The 18,691-nt window shown below is 49.1% G+C and overlaps 11 protein-coding genes across 11 annotated transcripts; 5 read left to right on the top strand and 6 right to left on the bottom strand.

Moving 5' to 3' along the window:
* Positions 1-1,308: 1,308 nt before the first annotated feature.
* ACHE_10602A (uncharacterized protein) lies at positions 1,309-3,432 on the top strand (the record flags this gene model as incomplete). The annotated part of the gene is made up of 1 exon (XM_043281098.1): positions 1,309-3,432. One exon carries the CDS (start codon positions 1,309-1,311, stop codon positions 3,430-3,432), a length of 2,124 nt encoding a protein of 707 aa, XP_043131722.1.
* Positions 3,433-3,529: 97 nt separating this feature from the next.
* ACHE_10601S (uncharacterized protein) lies at positions 3,530-5,062 on the bottom strand (the record flags this gene model as incomplete). Its single annotated transcript, XM_043281087.1, has 1 exon — positions 3,530-5,062. The coding sequence occupies one exon, from the start codon at positions 5,060-5,062 to the stop codon at positions 3,530-3,532; it is 1,533 nt and encodes a 510-aa protein (XP_043131721.1).
* A 587-nt stretch (positions 5,063-5,649) lies between these two features.
* Positions 5,650-6,459, top strand: ACHE_10600A (HpcH/HpaI aldolase family protein; the record flags this gene model as incomplete). The annotated part of the gene is made up of 1 exon (XM_043281076.1): positions 5,650-6,459. The coding sequence occupies one exon, from the start codon at positions 5,650-5,652 to the stop codon at positions 6,457-6,459; it is 810 nt and encodes a 269-aa protein (XP_043131720.1).
* Positions 6,460-6,852: 393 nt separating this feature from the next.
* On the bottom strand, positions 6,853-7,319 carry ACHE_10599S (RidA family protein; the record flags this gene model as incomplete). The annotated part of the gene is made up of 3 exons (XM_043281063.1): positions 6,853-7,077; positions 7,144-7,217; positions 7,268-7,319. 3 exons carry the CDS (start codon positions 7,317-7,319, stop codon positions 6,853-6,855), a joined length of 351 nt encoding a protein of 116 aa, XP_043131719.1.
* Positions 7,320-8,011: 692 nt separating this feature from the next.
* On the top strand, positions 8,012-9,397 carry ACHE_10598A (uncharacterized protein; the record flags this gene model as incomplete). Its single annotated transcript, XM_043281052.1, has 4 exons — positions 8,012-8,257; positions 8,326-8,451; positions 8,514-9,102; positions 9,153-9,397. 4 exons carry the CDS (start codon positions 8,012-8,014, stop codon positions 9,395-9,397), a joined length of 1,206 nt encoding a protein of 401 aa, XP_043131718.1.
* Positions 9,398-10,386: 989 nt separating this feature from the next.
* Positions 10,387-10,987, top strand: ACHE_10597A (SDR family NAD(P)-dependent oxidoreductase; the record flags this gene model as incomplete). Its single annotated transcript, XM_043281041.1, has 2 exons — positions 10,387-10,636; positions 10,716-10,987. 2 exons carry the CDS (start codon positions 10,387-10,389, stop codon positions 10,985-10,987), a joined length of 522 nt encoding a protein of 173 aa, XP_043131717.1.
* A 501-nt stretch (positions 10,988-11,488) lies between these two features.
* Positions 11,489-11,882, bottom strand: ACHE_10596S (uncharacterized protein; the record flags this gene model as incomplete). Its single annotated transcript, XM_043281030.1, has 2 exons — positions 11,489-11,794; positions 11,835-11,882. The coding sequence occupies 2 exons, from the start codon at positions 11,880-11,882 to the stop codon at positions 11,489-11,491; spliced, it is 354 nt and encodes a 117-aa protein (XP_043131716.1).
* A 108-nt stretch (positions 11,883-11,990) lies between these two features.
* ACHE_10595S (uncharacterized protein) lies at positions 11,991-12,446 on the bottom strand (the record flags this gene model as incomplete). Its single annotated transcript, XM_043281019.1, has 2 exons — positions 11,991-12,309; positions 12,358-12,446. 2 exons carry the CDS (start codon positions 12,444-12,446, stop codon positions 11,991-11,993), a joined length of 408 nt encoding a protein of 135 aa, XP_043131715.1.
* A 366-nt stretch (positions 12,447-12,812) lies between these two features.
* ACHE_10594S (VOC family protein) lies at positions 12,813-14,035 on the bottom strand (the record flags this gene model as incomplete). Its single annotated transcript, XM_043281008.1, has 6 exons — positions 12,813-12,844; positions 12,897-13,006; positions 13,058-13,302; positions 13,350-13,453; positions 13,505-13,553; positions 13,604-14,035. The coding sequence occupies 6 exons, from the start codon at positions 14,033-14,035 to the stop codon at positions 12,813-12,815; spliced, it is 972 nt and encodes a 323-aa protein (XP_043131714.1).
* A 332-nt stretch (positions 14,036-14,367) lies between these two features.
* Positions 14,368-16,316, top strand: ACHE_10593A (uncharacterized protein; the record flags this gene model as incomplete). Its single annotated transcript, XM_043280997.1, has 3 exons — positions 14,368-14,515; positions 14,565-15,402; positions 15,458-16,316. The coding sequence occupies 3 exons, from the start codon at positions 14,368-14,370 to the stop codon at positions 16,314-16,316; spliced, it is 1,845 nt and encodes a 614-aa protein (XP_043131713.1).
* A 52-nt stretch (positions 16,317-16,368) lies between these two features.
* On the bottom strand, positions 16,369-18,147 carry ACHE_10592S (fungal specific transcription factor domain-containing protein; the record flags this gene model as incomplete). Its single annotated transcript, XM_043280986.1, has 1 exon — positions 16,369-18,147. The coding sequence occupies one exon, from the start codon at positions 18,145-18,147 to the stop codon at positions 16,369-16,371; it is 1,779 nt and encodes a 592-aa protein (XP_043131712.1).
* Positions 18,148-18,691: the final 544 nt, after the last annotated feature.

The raw sequence follows: 18,691 nt of genomic DNA, 5'->3' as shown, positions 1-18,691 counted from the left end.
AAATCCCCATACCATCAGCGTGTTGAGTCAGCCATAGATCAGAGTGCACCATTTGCAAAATAAACAAGTGCTTTCTATGGCTGTATCCTGTTGGAAAAGTAACCCCAATAGATGGCAATTGGAATGGCCACATAGTAGAGAAAATACAGGGACTCCGATACTGTCCAAGGATCACAAGTGCGAAAAGCCAAAACCAAAAGTGTGAAGCCAACATAAGCCCACGTAAATGGCGCTCCGTACTGCAAGATATAAGAAAATATGGTGAATCTTCTGAGACTAGAATCATTAGGGCGGGCGATTGTGCCTCTTGGAGTTTCGAGCAACAACCGATATATGGACCAAATGAGGCTACATGAATTGACATCCTGAGTCATTGTGTTGTCAAGAAAGAAGTCATGGCATTTATCTGCGTGTGACCACCGCAGCTGAAGTAGTGCCATACACTCCGGATGGCAAAGAAGCGACCGCAACATTATGGCCGGCAACCTTTCCTAAGGGTTAGCTGTTGTGATAATGAGACGGCTGGGGGAGTTTCGGGTGGGTTTCGTCGAGCATGGCTTTCGCAGTGGTCATCTCGAGTGGGAGAGCACAGAATCATCCCACGTTGTAGTCATCATGCGATAGTTCTCCGGTTGAGGACATTTTATCAAATGGTGAGCTTCTCATAGTCGAGCTTCTCCGGGAATTGAGGAAGATGAATTTGACGAAACCGAAGATTCAAAGCCACGGGGGAGGCAGCGTGCGGCTGTGCAAGGCTGAGAATCGAATCCTGCGCTGATTATGTGACAGAACAATTCATTTGTGCTTCTTCTGATACCATGGGCATCATAATACTTGCCAATATTATGAGAAGAGCATGGATCACCTTCAATCCTGTAGACCCAAGAGTTATTCCGAGGTGCTCTGGATATAGGGCTTCTCCAGCATGGAAGAATTGCTACGACGCCTCCTTTATAACATCTGATGAGTTTTTTCTGAGGCTCCTATTCGATGTGAATAAGAGAAATAACAGATATAGAAGAGTGCGTTATGTCATATCTTCCTTAATATATAGTAGGATTGGCTAGCGCGCGTTACGGATATGGAAGGATCGGATCGTCGAGTGGTCAGAGATAACACCCCGCAAAAAGGATCGAGACGGACGAATCAGAGATGTAATAGATAATGATGCTCTTCTTATCGAGATAAAGCACCCTATCTATTATCCGGAGGCAATGAGAGCAATAGCCGACTACTGTGCGGGGATATACCATTTCTCTCTCCGGTGCTTTTTGCTTCTCGTGCAAGTGAGCTCCTCCCACTTCCATCATGTCTGTCACACAAACCAACAGAGGGATGCCATCCTATCAGCCATTCCAGTGCCTTGTCTGTCAGAGTCGCTTTACCCGACACGAGAATCTCAAGCGACATGCCGCGCTGCACAATCGCTCTCAGAAAGAAGCCTCGCTTCCTTGCGACGTTTGCCACGCTACTTTCTCGCGCCACGATCTACGCCATCGCCATATAAAGAGAAAGCACCCAGAGTACGAGCAGCGACGGACCGCAAAGAGATCACATCGAGACAGGAGTGGTGGATGGAGGACTGAAGACAAGCTGGATTCCGCGTCGCCCACAGAGAGCCAAGATGACTTACAACCTCGGCATCTGGGCAGCGAAGGCAATTTGGACATAGATGGCGAGATCTGGCAGGCTGCATTGCGGTATGCGCAACAGCAAATCGACCATGGCAATGCTGCAAGCACCAATCTTGCGACCAACGTTCCTACAAGCGGAGGAGATAGAACTCACTTGAACACCGATCCACTAACGCAGCAGCCGTCCATAAACGAGTTGAATGATTTCGACCAGATTGTGCAAAATGCGACAGATCTGGAACGAAGTCTGTTAGTGGGAACGTCCTCCCTCAACCCTGCCCACAACCTTGACAACCAACTGCAGACCATCCCACAGTCTGCTCCGTTTGATACAAACCTGACCGGATTTAACTTCAACCAAGGTCTTCCGGATGGCCTTTTGTTTATGGACTCACCAAGACTCCAGAATGATTGGTTCCCTTCTTCCCTGCAGCTTACACGAGGCTGTGAGCTCTTCTTTGCTCATGTCTCGCCCTTTGTTCCTTTTCTTCACCAACCAACATTCGATGTTACCCAGACCGCTCCTCTTTTGGCCCTTAGCATGCTCTGTCTTGGCTATCAGTATGGCGAGGATCCGGAATGCGGTAATCAAGCAGGCTCAGGCGTGGGCCTGTCTACACGATGCTTTCATCGAGCTCGTGCTTTGATTTCGTTTTACTCTGATGAGGGACCAGCAGATGGTCTGACAAATACTCTCATGGCAGTCCAGTCACACTTGTTACTACAGGTCTGCGCCATGATGTATCTCTGCGGTGACAACTCAGCATACGGCCTCAAGATTCATTCTAATATGATATCCCTCGTTCGGACCGGAGGTATGATGGCACCAGCATCAAACGCATCCGCCACAACTGAAGATCTCGAGTCTTTATGGCGAGAATTTATCAAAGCTGAGTCGCATAAACGAACAGCCTTCGCTGTCCATCAGATCGACGCGCTGTGGTACCAGTTCCTATCTATCCCTCGCTCGATCTCCCATTTAGAAATCAAGCACGAACTGCCCAGTCCAGAAGACTACTGGACCGCATCTTCCTCTGTTGAATGGGCGCATCGACAGCTAATTGCTCGGAATCCAGGCCCCTCGGTACAATACACGGAAGCCGTTCGACGCTTTCTCTCGCCAGAAGCGGATCTCAGCTCGATTCCACGATTTGACCCGTACGGAGCCATCAACATCGCCCAATTCCTCGTCTCTAGTGCCCGTGAGATATCGGGCTGGTCTGCCATGACGGGAATGCTCAGCATGGACAGATTTACTGCGCTTCGGTCCTCCCTAGTGGCACTCAGCTATTTTATCCGTCCAGAACAACAGCAGCCAGCATCAGTAGCAAAAGCAACAACGTACCCCGCAGCCGCGTCCGGCGCGGCAGAGGCAACCTGGGAGACTGCCATGATCGAATTGCATATGTGGTCACCATCACATACCGGCGGTATCGTGGAGGCAAGCATAGACGCCGTATTGCATCAGTTAACGGCCTATCTGGGCGCGTCTTCTGGAATAATCGAGTCCAACACTGCCAAGGCCATCCAGCCTCATGTCAACTGGTTTCTGCGCTATCTCGACATGAAAATTACGCCAGACTCAGAAATGCCTTGGATTGCGTTCTACGCGTATAAAGCGTTTTTGATTGCGTGGCAGCTCATGCATGGAAAAGTGGTGGGTGCGATGCAGGTCGTTGATGTGCGGGATGGGGACGTCGAGGGAGCGTTGAGGTGGGCAAGGAAGGTTTTTGAGCGTAGAAGGAGATGGCAGCTTGGGAGACTTATTCTTGCATGTTTGGATGAGTTGGGGAAATAAGTGCCCTAATTATTGTATTTGACTGGACTGTTACTACTATGGCCTAAGCATTACTCCTATAATTATGATGATGAACTAAACTTCTTAGTTCGAACAGTTAGTACATCTCATAACGCCAATTAAGCTGCACCATCTCCTCCGTAACACCCCCCTTAACAACCTTCGCTACCAACGCAGGATCACCTGAGTCCAAACGTTTATTCTCACGCAACACGAGCCAACGGTAAATAGTCATAGTACAAACCAACAAAGCCGCAGACCCCATCAGCGCCCCAAAAGCAGCATAGAAATGCGGCGGCGCATAGTACAAGTACGATGCCCAGATATTTGACGTCCCTCCGATGGCATTGACTAAGGCCGAAGCCGCCGCACGTTTTGAGATGGGCCGCGCAAGGTGTAGATTGATCGTCTTGAACAGGAGGAGTTGCGGTCCCACGGACGCAGTGGGCAGGATCATCATGGAGAAGTAGCGTGCGCCAACGTTCGCCGTTGCCATCGGGATGATGTACATGACGATAGCGACGGCCGCGCACACTAGGATGATCGGGTAGACGGTGTTCTTGCGGTCGGAGTAATACATGATGCAGTAGTAGATCACGCCGGCTAGGATGTACGGCGGCGCGGTGAGAAGCAAAGTGATTATGTGGGAGAAGCTGAGCGACTCGACGAGTGTGGGGAAGTAATTGGCAATGGATCCCTGCGTTTGCGAGACCATGTTGGCGAAGATGAGCAGCAATAGCTTGGGATCGGATAGGGCACTCGCGAAGCCGCGCAGGGCGCTCTCGTTGGCGTTATTCTCTGCCTCGTTGCTGCCCTCTGCGGCACCGGCTTCGGCCTCGATGCGCCATACGGCGAGATCGCGCTCCACCGGTGATAATATGCGGCTGTTGTGTGGGAACTCGGGCATGATGCACGCGCAGACTATGCCAATTCCTACCGTCGCACTGCCCTCGATGATAAACAGCCACTGCCAGCCGGCGATGTTATGAGCTCCATCCAGTTTGAGAATGGCAGCCGCGAAGAGCCCGCCAAAGGCATTGCCCACTTGCTGCGCAATGTATAGTGCCGCGATGCGCTTTCCCAGTTCTGATTTGGTATACCATGCAGAGAGGAAGTAGATGGCTCCGGGGAAGAAGACTGCCTCGGCAGCACCCAGGATGGCTCGAACGGCGAGTAACTGCCCGTAACTCTTGACTGCTGCCGTCGCAGCTGAGATGCAGCCCCAGATTGCCACGGCGCAGCAAATGTACATCCCCGGGCGGGAGATCTTGGTCATTATGAGATTGCTGGGGATCTGGAAGGGCAGGTATCCCACGAAGAGGATTGAGACGGCAGTCGCGAATTGCTGGGTTGTCATGTTGAGATCCTCCATGATGCCTTGGAGCTTTGCTGCGGCCAGGTTCTGGCGGTCGATGTAGTTCAGGATATACAGGATGCCGATGGTTGGAAGGACAAGGAGATCGACCTTGCGGACGACTTTCTGGTTGAGTCTTCTCAGCTCGTCTTCGCTGAGGTCGCGGAGGGTCTCTGGCATTCGTTGATATGCCGCGTCAGTGACATCGATTTGGCCCTCCGCAGACGACACATTATCCTCCTTGAGAGATAGTTCCGAGGGCTTTTTGGTATCCATGGCCATTGACTAAAGGGCCAATTCAATTATGTTCAGTGTTTGATGGGCGATCTGTCAGAGTGAGCACAGCTACATTGCGGTCCTTGAGAGGCTATATGACTCCGATGTGGTCTCTCACTTTCAAAAGCCGACCTGTACGATAAAGACTCAAAAGAATATCCTATCTTGCTTGTTATCATATAAATGCCGACGTGACGATATGATGGTCATAGCCTCTGATAAAAAATCGTGGCTCGTTTTTTATCGCGGGTCCTTCAAAATGTTAATAGATAAGCAGGAGGAGCACACCAGCGCGATCAGGCCAATCGGAGCCATTTCCCAGACGGATAGAAGGTTCAGCACGGATCTGGGGTACATAAGGCGTAGTTTTTGTTTGTGGGAGGAGTAAATGAGTGACATTTGGGGAGCTCCTCCCGAGAAGCTGCAGCTCACCCCGCTCGAAATGCCGCGATGGAAGTCGAAGTATCTTGATTTCAAGATAGAAAAGACAGCTGGTAACCCAATGTAGAAGAGAATAAACCACTTCCTGCTGCTTAAGTCGCAATCTGAACTCTTTCCTGATCCTATCCCAACAAACCAACTTCATAATGACAATCACCAAATATCCAACCCCCCTCACAACCCAGATCGAGAACCCTCGACTGAGGCTCCTCAACAAGCTCAAAACAGGCGAATTCCCACTGTTAACATTCATGGCCATCCCCTCCGTGCGCATGGCCCAAATCGTCGCATTGACCGGCCTCGACGGCATCATAATCGACTGCGAGCACGGCCATATCGGAGATGATGCGATGCACAATTCCGTCGCCGCCATCTCATCCCTCGGAGTATCGCCCATAATTCGCATCCGCGGCCCCGCCCACGACATCATCAAGCGTGCGCTTGATACCGGCGCGCACGGCATCATGGTGCCCCAGATCAACAATGCCGAGGAAGCGCGGCAAATTGTCGCTTCGTCCAAGTTCCCGCCGCAGGGCGTGCGCGGGCAAGGTTCTGCTTTTCCCGCTATTGGTCATGGTCTTACAACACCTGAGTATATGCGGTCTGCAAACGAGACGATCGTTTCCATGATCCAGATCGAGACTCGCGCGGGTGTTGAGAATGTCGAGGATATTTGTGCTGTGCCAGGCGTGGATCTCGTCTTTATCGGTCCTAATGACCTGGCGCAGTCGTTGTTGGGATACACGCCTGCGCGCGGAGACGAGCCTGAGTTTGTCGATGCTGTGGATAAAATTATCACCGCGGCGCGGAAGCATGGCAAATGGGCTGGTCGTATGGTCAATAACGGCAGTATGGCGAAGGAGGCTAGGAAGAGGTACGATATGGTCGCTATTACGGGCGACACAAAGGCAATCCAGAACTGGTATATGGCCGAATTTGATATTGCGCGGTCATGAGTGTCATTATTTTATAATCTCGAGATAGAATAGAAATAAAATTGACGTTCAATAGATACTTAGAAGTTCGAGACGTAATAAAGAATTTTCATGACTTCAGATCGCGGTCGCTGGCATTCTTGCCACGAGCTTGAGATATGCATATGCCCTTCGCGATGAAATCGACACTGACAAATCCCACTTACTGTAGACCTTCTGTCAACAAACCTTGCCTAGATCGCCTCAGAACAAATACTGCGGAGGCATGCAATGAGATGATTGGAAATTGAGCATTTGGTCTATTCCTGAAGACAAATGTGCCGTGATAGATTGAAGTAATACTTGATCTTGACAGCAGAAGATACACTCTCCATTGGTTTTATTCTATCCAACTTGGCGGTATCTATACCACCCTCAGGCCTGCGCAATACATTCAATCTCAATGGCTGTTCCCTCACCCGGAGCAAGCGCCTGAAGACACGAGCGAGATGGCATCGGCTTTGGCAAAAAGTCAATGTACACCTCATTCATTGCCGCGAAGTCCTTCATATCGGCGAGATAGACATTGTACTTGACCACCTGTTCCAGCGACGATCCTGAGAGCTCGAGGACTTCCTTAAGGTTTTGCAGCACGGTTCTCTGTACAAAGGCCGAGGGGTCAGTGGATGACTTGTAGGAAGCCCTTGTGTACGAAAAGGAACTTACTGTTGCTTGCTTGATCTCTCCCGTGGCTGTCTGGCCGGCACAGAAGATAAGACCTGGAACCTTGACCGCAGGGCCTGCGAGGGTCAGTAAAAACCTACTTGGAAAGCATACGCCTGGCACTCACAGTTGTGGGGCTTAGGAGGGAATTTTTCGCTCGAAATGAGTTGACGAGACATTTTTGCTGGATTATCGTAGGGAGATTTGAAGTTGAATGTTTATTAAGAAAGTTTAGGGTTTGGATTTTAGTCTGAGCAAATGAATGACTGTTGGAAGTAGCTGTTTAAATCGTATATGCGGCCCCCTCCTTATGCTACCATCCCTACACTTGCAGATCAAAATGAGGAGGGGTTCGCCTTACACTTGATGGAGGAGCTCCCAAGTTGGGCATTAGGGCCCTTTGCAATGCCAAGCCCACATCTCAGCCCTAGGCGGGAGGAGCTCCTCCTGCGCAATCCGCCATGCGTTTTCCGTTCAAAGTAAGCGCGAACTGATCAATTTAATCCTCATGACAACGAGAACTCGGATATCTCTTTGCATCGAAGTAGGAGCTCGAGAGATAGAAAGAGAGGAGCTGGCGGACGGAAGGGACATGTCGGCAGAAGCGCAGTCGGCTATTCCAGTCAGGGTGCGATAACGCGCACAGGCATGAAGAAAGCGAGTTAGGCAGGAGGAGATGAAGAATCATCCGTCCAAGGAGCTCGCCGGAGGAATAATGCAGCGACAACTAAGAGGCTTCTGTAGCGCCTCCTCACACAATCCGTATACAGGCATCAGACGTCGCTATATAACCACACCAAAGAAATATCTTCAATAGCAATCACAATCACGTCCATCCTATACAGTATCCTATACACTAACTAACTGAACCATGGCACCCGCAGCCCCATTCAACCCACCTTCAGCCGACTTACCTGGCAAGCCCTTCGTGCCACAATGGGTCCCTCCGGCAGTCACCAAGGAGAAGCACAACTTTGCCGAGCTCAAGTCTATTGATCTCTCCTTGCTAGATTCGGAGGACCCAGCTGTCGTTGATGAGCTTATCCAGAAGGTCAAGTTTGCGATTCGCAATGACGGATTCTTGTTTCTCGAGAACTATGGAGTTTCTCTCGAGCAGGTGAGACATAAGTCACGAAGTCGAAGTTGATAAGGAATTCAGCAAACTAATCGTATTCATTTTGTCAGCTTCACCGTCAATTTTCTCTTGCTCAGTATCTATACAACAACATCAGCGACGATGACAAGGAACGCCTTCTTTTCCATCCTGATACCGGTCGCTGGTCCGGCTACAAGCATCCTTATGGATTCAAGGTGAGGAAATCGTCACCAGGCTTACTTCTAAAACTCATTCTAATCTTTCGTTCAATTTCCAGCGACACCGTGGGCCCCTCGATGGCATTGAACAATTCAACTGGTACAAACAAGACTGGGAAGACATCAACCGAGTGCCCAAGTGTCTGCACCCGTTCATGGACGAGATCGAGGCGTTCTCTAACTACCTCACGAAATCCGTCAACCGACGACTCCTGACGCTCTTTTCGCGTGTCCTGGAACTGCCCGACGACTATCTCTGGGACAACATCCAATCCCACGGGAGCCCGACCGGTGAAGGTTACTTCCGCCACGCACTCTTCCGACCCGTCCAGAAAGAAACTGAACAGGCATCGAAAGGCCTGCGCATGCACGGCCACACTGACTTCGGTCTGACCACCTTGTTGTTCTCTGTTCCCATCTCTTGTCTGCAGATCTGGGGCCGCGACGAACAGTGGCATTATGTGCCTTATAAGCCCGGGGCGCTGGTTGTCAACATCGGCGATACCTTGGAGATTGTCTCTGGTGGGCATTTCAAGGCCACTCGTCACCGTGTTTTCAAGCCACCGGTGGATCAATTGCACGAGGAACGTCTCTCAATCGTGTTATTCAACAGCTCTGTCGGAGATTTGCGTATGGGGCCTGCCCAAGGTGAGTTTATCCAAGCCCAGCGTGGTGTGTTTTTTGCTCACATTCAACAGAATCACCACTTATCCAGCGGGAGGGCTGCGTCGAGGAGCAAGGTATCTACAAGGAATTCAAGAACCTCACGTCTCATGGAAAGCTCGTACCCACTAATCAGCAATGGCGCGAGATCCAAATCGCGACAGTGACGGATCCAACAGATACGGAACGCAACCGCGTCGGTGCGGATCAGGTGCTCATAAACGGCAAGATCATGCATCAGCGAGAGTACATGGGTATCAAAGTTGTCTTGCCTGTTTGATCAAGCGGAATGAATACAGCTCTGTGCTGCGAGTGGGCCATAATAGAGACCTCTGTGATATTTGTAGTGTTATATTTTGCTTTTTTTCAATTAAGTATATGTTTCGAAGTACAAAATCTTTTCAATTTTAGCCAGTAAATTGAGAAAATTCTACCCATGCAGGACAGGATATCTCTTCCATAGTTTTGAAGGTTCAATAACGGCAGCGTGATAGCTCTATGCAAAACAAACCTACGTGGCCATTCTCTGATTGAGTTCCAGTGCAATTCCTGATTTCACTGTCCGTTTGAAAAATCTCCTGCCTCTTTTGAATGTCTGGACTCGGTATCAAAAACAGAATGCTAGGATGTAGCCCACCTGGTGGGCTAGGTGCTAAGCAGTGCCTAGCCCCGTAAATTACCTGCAGCCTGCACCCATATAGTGAGTCAATAGCCGACGGCAATTGAGTTATCTCCGGAGATAATGAAGATAGGAGCATGATCCTTCTAATCATTAGCAACGATCCTGCATGTTATATATAACTCTGAGTGATAAGGAAACCAGTAGTGGACTTCCACCTTCTTGAATATCAGCATTACCATTGTAAAGTCTTCAAATTTATATTCTGTCGTGTTATATTCTTATACTTAGTGTTTGGAGAGGAGAAAATCATGTCCTTCAATGAAATTCGTGGCCGACTAGCCCTAGTCACCGGCGCATCGGGAGGGTAAGTTTGACTTGGTTCTATTCAATTCTTAACAGATTTACAAGCCAATCAAACTCCAAAATTGAGAAAAATTTTACTGATTATAATCCAATAACGATATGGAATCGGTGCAGCATGCGCACATCAGCTGGCACAACACGGAGCTCACCTTGCGCTAACATACTCGACGAACCTAACATCAACAAACAACCTCGTCTCAGATTTACAGTCCGAATACGCCGAGAATAAGCTCCATATGTCAATTCACCAAGTTGACGTTGGATCCGCCGACCAAATCGAGGCCATGTTCCAGCAGATCCAGACCGAGCACGGCCACCCACCCGACATCGTGATCTCGAACGCCGGATACGGGAAACGAATACCCAATGTACTGAATATCTCCCTTGACGATTTCGATTATATGCTGAACGTTAATCTCCGCGCGTCTTTTATTCTCGTCAAACGAGTGGTAGAGCACATGATAAGCCAGCGATGGGGACGCATCGTTTTTGTATCCTCGATTGCTGCCTATGGAGGGGGTATAAATGGATGTCGTGAGTCTCATCCTTTTCTGTCATATTATTATTTCCGTTACATTCTGTGTACCACGTCTAACGAACCTTGATGTTATAGACTACGCAGCTTCCAAAGGCGGACTAACCGGAATGATGAAGAATCTCTCATCCCGTCTGGCAGAGTACAACATAAGCGTCAACGACGTTGCCCCCGCGATGATTGGTAGCACGGGCATGATCCCTTCTACCATGGTGATGGATGATGTGGTGGCTAATATACCTCTGCGAAGGCTAGGCACGCCCGAGGAGACGGCTAACGTTGTCACTATGCTGGTGACAACGGGGTATATGACGGGCCAGAGTCTCTTGATGGCTGGGGGTTTGAAATAGTGAGTTAATAGTTTTGAATCAAATATGATAGTCACGGTCAATTGAACCGCGATCATGGCACATTTATCTTGAGAATGTAGATATGCTGGCATTGACTAGTCTTGACAAACAAAGATCGTTATAAGTTCAAACTGGATCCTCAAACAGCGAAAACACCTCCCTCTGCGCCTGCTCATACTCCCTCATAATAGTCACCCTCCGAGCCTCTGACCTTGGCGCAATCCGACACCCAAAGCCCTTTGCACAAACCAAAAACCCCTCACTATACCCTGTCTCCGGATTAATATTCGGCTCTACAGTATTACCATCTCACTCACCCCGGGCTTGATATCGAAACCTCAGATAATTTTCGCAATCCCCACGAACAAATTCCGTTCAGCGACATGAATGCCTGGGCAGATTCGACGGCCGTTACCATAACCATAATGGCCGCGGGTAACGTAGTCCGCGGCTGCTGCAAGCTCCGGGGCAAGCGCTGTCTGTCCTTTATAATGGTCTGGATCAAAGTCTGGGTTCGGAAAGCGGACTTTGTTGTGGTGAAGGCCCCAGCCGTTGACGATGACGGTTGAGGTCAAGCTTCTCATTTTGATCCATGACTATATTTATGAAAGAGCCGGTGCTGCCGACTTCCCTGCGGCGCTGCGAGACGCGGTTGAGGTATTCAGCGTACAACTCGTTTATCTCAGTGTTGACGCCTTGTGCACGACCAATCCAGTTACCCAAGAATCGCTGCGGAATATAGTAAAGAAAGGAATAGATGTCGACGGGAGGTGTGTTGCCGGGCTCCATGACCTTAGACCATTTCTCCTGTTCTGTATCAGCTGGGTTGGTTGCCTTCTAAACTCACCATCATGTCATAGAGCTGGATCATGTGTGGTGCACCATACACTTCCATGGTCAGCGATCGCCTTAGTGGGCTATATGAATGTAATGAAACCAACCCAGACTCATTGTGACATTATTACTATAACTACCTCTTTGGATGCAACATATGCTTCTCCGGTCACAAACGAAAATCCCTCACCATCTGCACAGCTTCTGCATTCTGTACCATGATATAACTCTTTTCGACCATGCTTTCCATGAAATAGTGATGGATTAGTTTCTGGAATGACCGCCACAGCGGCCCATACTGCATAGCAAGCAGATGGTTGCCACCAGTGATTGTGTGAGCAACGTACGATTCCGGTCGATTGCTGTACTTGGAACTTTTCTTGTCAACGAGCTCTTTGACGATACGTCGATCCGTAGTCACAATGGCGGTTTCGGTTCCTAGTTTAAGGGAGTAAAGGCCGCCGTATTTATAGGCCCATTCGGTGAATCTGATGGCCAATTAGTATTCGTCCTGGAAGGTGGGGTGGCACGCGTACTTGGGGTAGGAGCCTTTTTGTGGGAGCTGATGGAGATTTCCCAGAATTGGTATGTCAGTGGACCTAAAGTGGGTGTCAATGTGATTCATCCGGGGCTGTGTCCTTATACTACAAACCTGGCAGAAGGACCTTTTCTCTGCGACCTTTGGCGAAGATCAAATACAGACCCAACAAATAAAGCAGCAATAAGTACCGGGAGATATTGCATAGTGATATATTCAGATGTGACGTAAGTCTGAATCGAACGGACATTGGTCTGATTGTACTTATAGTTATCTCGAGCGTTAACTAAAAATTTCCCCAGGCCGTCTACCCGGATTTACTCCACAAGGACCAACCCCTCCTGAATGAAGAGCTGGAACAAATTCGCTATAATTCCTAGGTCAATCATCAAAACTCTCCGAGTATTATACTTTCTATTACCCGGAATGCTACCACGCACGGACTCGGACGAATTACTCCAGGAATCCCTCCGGTAAATCTGGGCCTGTCTTTGATGTCAGACGCAAATGTAACTGTTGACAAAAATGATAACCTACCCCAGATGTGCAGGTTATTAGGCGAGGCCAACGAGCGATTCGTCGGTTGAGTCTCGTCAAGCAAGTCTCCATCGATGTAATGCTCAACAATGAATCCCGATGGATCGAACCTACAATTCTCATCAGAACAGTACTCTCCAGGGAAGATGAAAAGAACATACCAATAATCGAAAATTTGACTGCCCATAATATGCCGGCCAACACCCCAGCAATTCTTATACCCTCTTTGCCGGAGCCAATGGTGTCCCAACAGCTGGGTATCAAAGTCATGCGTCTCGAAGGATGAATGATGGACATGCGATTTAGGCCCTTCAAACATGAAGAAACAATGATGATCCACCAACTCACTGCCCCGGTCTAGATGGAAGAAAACGGTGATATCTTTGCCGGCTTCGTCATGGATGAGCTGGTCTGTTAGTATCTACAAATTCCCCAGCGGATCTTATTACTTACATCACTGGCCTTGAAGTTGAATCTCGTAGTATAAAATGCGTACGCTTTTGCAAAGTCCGTCACGCACATTCCGAAATGGCCAAGCTTGTGCACTGCTGCTGGGCCTAGGATTTATTGTTAGCTTCAGAATTCCCCTTGCCTGGCAGACAACGTACCCGGCTGGAACCTCTGCGAGCTATTGGTCGATCGGTGCTTCTCTGTGGGCTTTAACCAGTTAGCTCCTCGTTTCCCATTCTCCGTGCCAGTATGCATACATAATTATACTTGAGATGCGGCAAAGTTCTCGTCTTATTCGCAAGACTCTGTCCATAGACCAAATGGAAAGGAAACCCATCGACAGGATCCCTGAAAGTCACGCACAAACCCCCACCCGGAGCCTCCGCAAGCTCATACACTTTACTAGCTCCCGGTAGACTCTGTGATGCATACTCAAGATCTTCGCGGGTCTCCACGACAAAAGCGGCACCGCCAAATTCATTGAAATCGCCTTCTCGTGCACAGTAGACGAATGGCTCGGGGCCAGTTCCGCGGTAGTAAATCGTTTTCTTGTCCTTGTTAATGGTTGTAACTTCTTGGAAACCAAAATTATTCAGAAACTGGGAGGCTTTGGTCATGTCTTTGTGGGTGTAATAGACATGGGCCAAGCGGACGAGACGGATTTGACGGTGGTCAGTAGTCGAGCCCATGATGTGTTATGCGATATGATGCTGCTCTGAATATGGGGCATAATGTTTCTAGATGGAATTTCTCGTTCTTAATGTAGTGCTACTCTACCAAGTGTGGATGGGTTTAATGAGTTCATTTGGCGGTGCAATGCCGGCATGATAGTTCGGACCATCTTCGGACGAATTCATCAATAGTCCGATATGAACAAACACGGACGCATGGATATAAGTTACACAGTAAAGAACATTTGTAGCTTAGAAACATATCCCCTTAGCGGTGAGATGAGAGAAAACAGAAGGTATCACCCACACGGTCCTCTTTTCAACTTCAACTTCAACGTCAGCGACATAAAATGACACCGTCAATAAGCGATCTTCCTGCATCACCATGTAGTCAACCACATCATGAAACAACCACAGATGACACAATCGACACCGAAATCTTAATCGTCGGCGCGGGACCAGCAGGTGCTGCACTGGCATGTTTCCTCGGTTCATATGGTGAGTCGATATAGTCAAACTGTCAATTATCAACCGCTAACAAAGACAGGCCTCAAAGGAATCATGATCAGTGCCGCTCCTGGCACAGCCAATACTCCCAGAGCCCATATCACTAACATGGCCGCCCTAGAATGTCTCCGAGATATCGGACTCGAGCAGGAAATCAACCAGGTCGCATGCAGTGGTGACCAGCATATGGTTCATACCAGATGGTGTCACAGCATGGCTGGTGAAGAATATGCTCGTATTCATTCTTGGGGCAATGATCCTAAGCGAAAGGGTGACTATGAAACAGCCAGTCCTTGCTCTCCGGTTGATCTTCCGCAGACTCTGCTGGAACCTATTTTGGTCCGGCATGCAATTTTGAAAGGCTTCACTACTCGCTTTGATACGACGCTTCTTTCTTTCATTGAGGATAATGGGATTATTACCGCTACCGTCACCGATAATCTCTCCAGACATGAGTATCGAATTCGAACCAGGTACCTCTTTGGTGCCGATGGAGCCCGCAGCCAAATCGTCAAACAACTCAACCTTCCCTTGGCAGTAAAGCCAGGCCAGGGACTTGCAATAAACGTTCTCGTCAGAGCTGATCTGTCGCACCTCGTTGAGCATCGCAAGGGCAACCTGCACTGGATTATGCAGCCGGATCGCAAACACCCGGATTTTGGTTGGATGGCGATTGTGCGGATGGTCAAACCGTGGAATGAGTGGATGTTCATCCTGTTCCCAACGAAAGATTTTGACCCCCGAGCGAATCCGTCGAGGGAGAAGTATCTTCAGCGGGTGCGCGAGTTTATCGGGGATGAAACGCCAGTGGAGATTGTTGATATATCAAAGTGGAGTATCAATGAGATCGTCGCGGAAGAGTACTCGCGTGGGAATGTGTAAGTGCAATAATATCCTATGTTGATACTGGTATATACTAACTAACTGGGACAGATTCTGCCTTGGTGATGCTGTCCATCGCCACCCACCATTAAACGGCCTAGGCTCAAATACCTGCATCCAAGATGCATTCAACGTCGCCTGGAAGATCGCTTACGTTCACCAAGGCCTCGCGTCTCCAACCCTCTTGGCAAGCTATTCAACGGAACGGCAACCCGTCGGTCACTCCATCGTCACGCGCGCAAACCAGGCATTTCGTGATCACGCAGACATCTGGGATGCATTGGGAATGCTGAACGAAGATGTCGAGAGCCGGAGAGCAGCGCTCGAAGAGCTATCTGCGGTGACTCGAAACGGACAGAAACGACGTCGTGCTCTGCAAGAAGCTATTTCGCATACGTGCCATGAGTTCCATGGATTGGGTGTTGAGATGAACCAGCATTATTCAGGGTCGGGAATTTACGATGCGGACGAATCAATGCCCTATGCTCTGCGTGGTAAAGCCGCCAAAGATCCCGTTTTGTACCACGAGCCCAGTACATATCCGGGTTGCCGGCTGCCACATGTTTGGCTCCATAAGACTGTTCCAGGGAAACCGGTTTCTACGATTGACTTAGCGGGGCATAGGACATTTACTCTTTTCACTGGCGTGGGAGGCGAGTCCTGGAAGATAGCTGCGGAGTCTGTTTCAAAGGAATTGAAGGTTCCGCTAAAAGCGTGCTCGATTGGGTTCCGGCAAGACTGGGAGGATATGTATTATGGTTGGGAACGGGTAAGGGGAGTGGGTGAGTCTGGGGCTGTGTTGATAAGGCCGGATCGCTTTGTAGCTTGGAGGGCGTCTGCGGCGTTGGAGAATGCAGAGATGTGTGAAAGAAAATTGGGTGAGGTTTCGAGATCGATTTTAGGTTATTGATTTTTCATGCAACATCATGTCTCATTAATAATTCAGATTGTACAGCGATTGTCTAGAATGGAGCATCCGGCAATTCATTAGGCAACTGCAAATACCTCCAATCAATATCAAGCTCCTCATCCATCGCTCTACTATTCTCAATCCACGGTCCTTGTGATTGCGTACTCCCAAACAGGAACATAGGGTCGATCAGCGTAGCAGACGGGATCATTTGATCTGTGATGAACTGGGCGTCTGCCGATGGTACAGATGATATATCAAGCGCTGATGTATTTCGTATGTCTCCCGGTATATCAGTTTGCCAGTCGGTTGCATAGAAGCTGTTGCTTAGTGATTGTGTTGGATTGATTGGCGTGTTTATCTCGTTTGTGTTTGGTACAGATAGGACAGGACGATAGTCAAGGCTCGCGCTTTGAGCCGAGCGTTCCTCACGACAAGCCGGTGAAGACGTGATATTCTGTTCTTGGTTGCTGCATCGCTTCTTGGACTGCTGCCATATCTCTAATTGCTCCTCGAGCGTCTCCAAATTTTGCTGCACTGCCGTATTCATGCCCCAGAATCTCACACACCTCTTGTAAGTCAGGTGCAAAACCTCATACCTGGACTTTACAGCGGACTTAACCGCCCCCGATCTGCAAAGTTGACTACGCATCAAGTGTACAGCCGATGCCAGCCAGATGGTGTTTGACAGGAAGGGGTTTATGTACCGGATATGGTCGTCGCTGCTGCGATGGATGATAGTGAGCATGTCATCGGCAGCTTCAAAGTATTCATTAACGGCTAGGCGCTCTGTCTTCCCTTTTGCATGTATGTCGGAAGTTTCACGGTTAACATCAGAGTCACGAGTAGGAAGCGCTACACGAAACCGGCCTTTGAAGACATCATAGCGGTAGATCATGAGCCTTGCCAGTTGAGTCATCATGTAGATATTGTAAATGGAGCAATGTGTCTGTCGCAAGGGCAAAGCCTTGCCGTGAACACGAGCTTCAAAGCCCAGATGTTGCTGCTGGTACTTGAGATGGCTCGGAAGGGCTAACTGAAAGCAGTGTACGGCATTGGCAATGACCTCGAGTCGCTGACGAGCTTCGTCCATCCGGTCCGAAGATGGTCCATTTCCATTTGGAATACCCCTAGGACTGGATATTCGTTGAGCCTCTTTCATCAGTGAGTTTATAACAATAAACCACGCCTTGGGCGATTGACTTCCGCTATTTGCGAGAGCTTTCCATCGAAGAATCGGGTCTTGTTGCAGAAAGCAGCTTTGTGTAGGCTTGCGCTCGAACCAATGCTCATCATCCACTGGCAGCAAAGTCTCCAGCTGAGACCAGTCTACAGCTGTAGGTGTTCGCCGGATAGTCGTGGCGAAAACATCCATTTCCCAGATAGCCCACCAAGCACGGCGCTTCTCTTCGTCTTCATACCATCGCTTGCTATTCAAGGCATATTCGGCGCCGCGAGCATCGACAAGATGCAGGTTCGTTTCATATGCTAACCGGACACACGTCCCTAGCGTCCGCCATGCTCTTCCCAGAACACCCTGCGTCAATTGACTATGAGAGACAAGGATAAATGACTGGAGCAGACATAATGACGGTGTATTATCGCCACAGTCTCTCAGTGTGTCGTCATTATACTTCGAGGCCAGGTCTAGGAAACTTGCTGCTCGTCTATGTGTGTCTTTCTCGCTCTGGATTTCTCCGTCTTCTGATGACTGAAACCGCACAGCAAAGGATATCATGGCGGCCAGCAAGGCAGTAGCCTCTGTTGAAGACGTTATACGACTTAGCTTTTCATGGAAGCCAGGTCGATGAAATAGGTTGATAGCAACCATATTGTCGAAATATACCTCGATTCTGATTTCGTTCAGCACAGAAAGCTTCGCACTTGCAATTGTTCCGAACGCACTCACAACTTTTCCACCTCCATCCACCTCAATCCTAGCACAGAGCAGGCTTTTTCCAAGGAGGAATTCTGCTGGGTATTTTCGCATATATGTTGCTCAGAAGCCGGTTCCCTGTTTGACCCCGGACTTTCATGCGATGGATGCAGAATAAAAGCGAGGTCAGGTACTTTTCCCTCCACCGTCGCCGGGGCGTCGTGACTCTCAGCCAACAAAGACACATCCCGTTCTTCATAGAGGCTGGTACTAGAAGAGTCAAGAGCAAGAGCTATATTTTCATTTTCAAACCCCAGCCTGGGTCTTGTGGTATGTTTCTCTCCCTCGCCATCGTCTTTGTCATTTTCATCCAAGGAACGCTTCCGTTGGCGCAGAGAGCCTATTTTCGGACCTGGCTTCAATGGTCCTGCGGGATATGAGCAATCCTGGGATGTCTTCTCGCATACTAGACAATTAGGAAGTTTCCGGTCACTAAGGT

This window comes from Aspergillus chevalieri, chromosome 1 (genome assembly GCF_016861735.1).
Source record: "Aspergillus chevalieri M1 DNA, chromosome 1, nearly complete sequence".
In the NCBI taxonomy this organism is placed as follows: domain Eukaryota; kingdom Fungi; phylum Ascomycota; class Eurotiomycetes; order Eurotiales; family Aspergillaceae; genus Aspergillus; species Aspergillus chevalieri.
The sequence above is the reverse complement of the archived record's forward strand: the minus strand, read 5'-3'. Positions and strand labels throughout refer to the sequence as shown.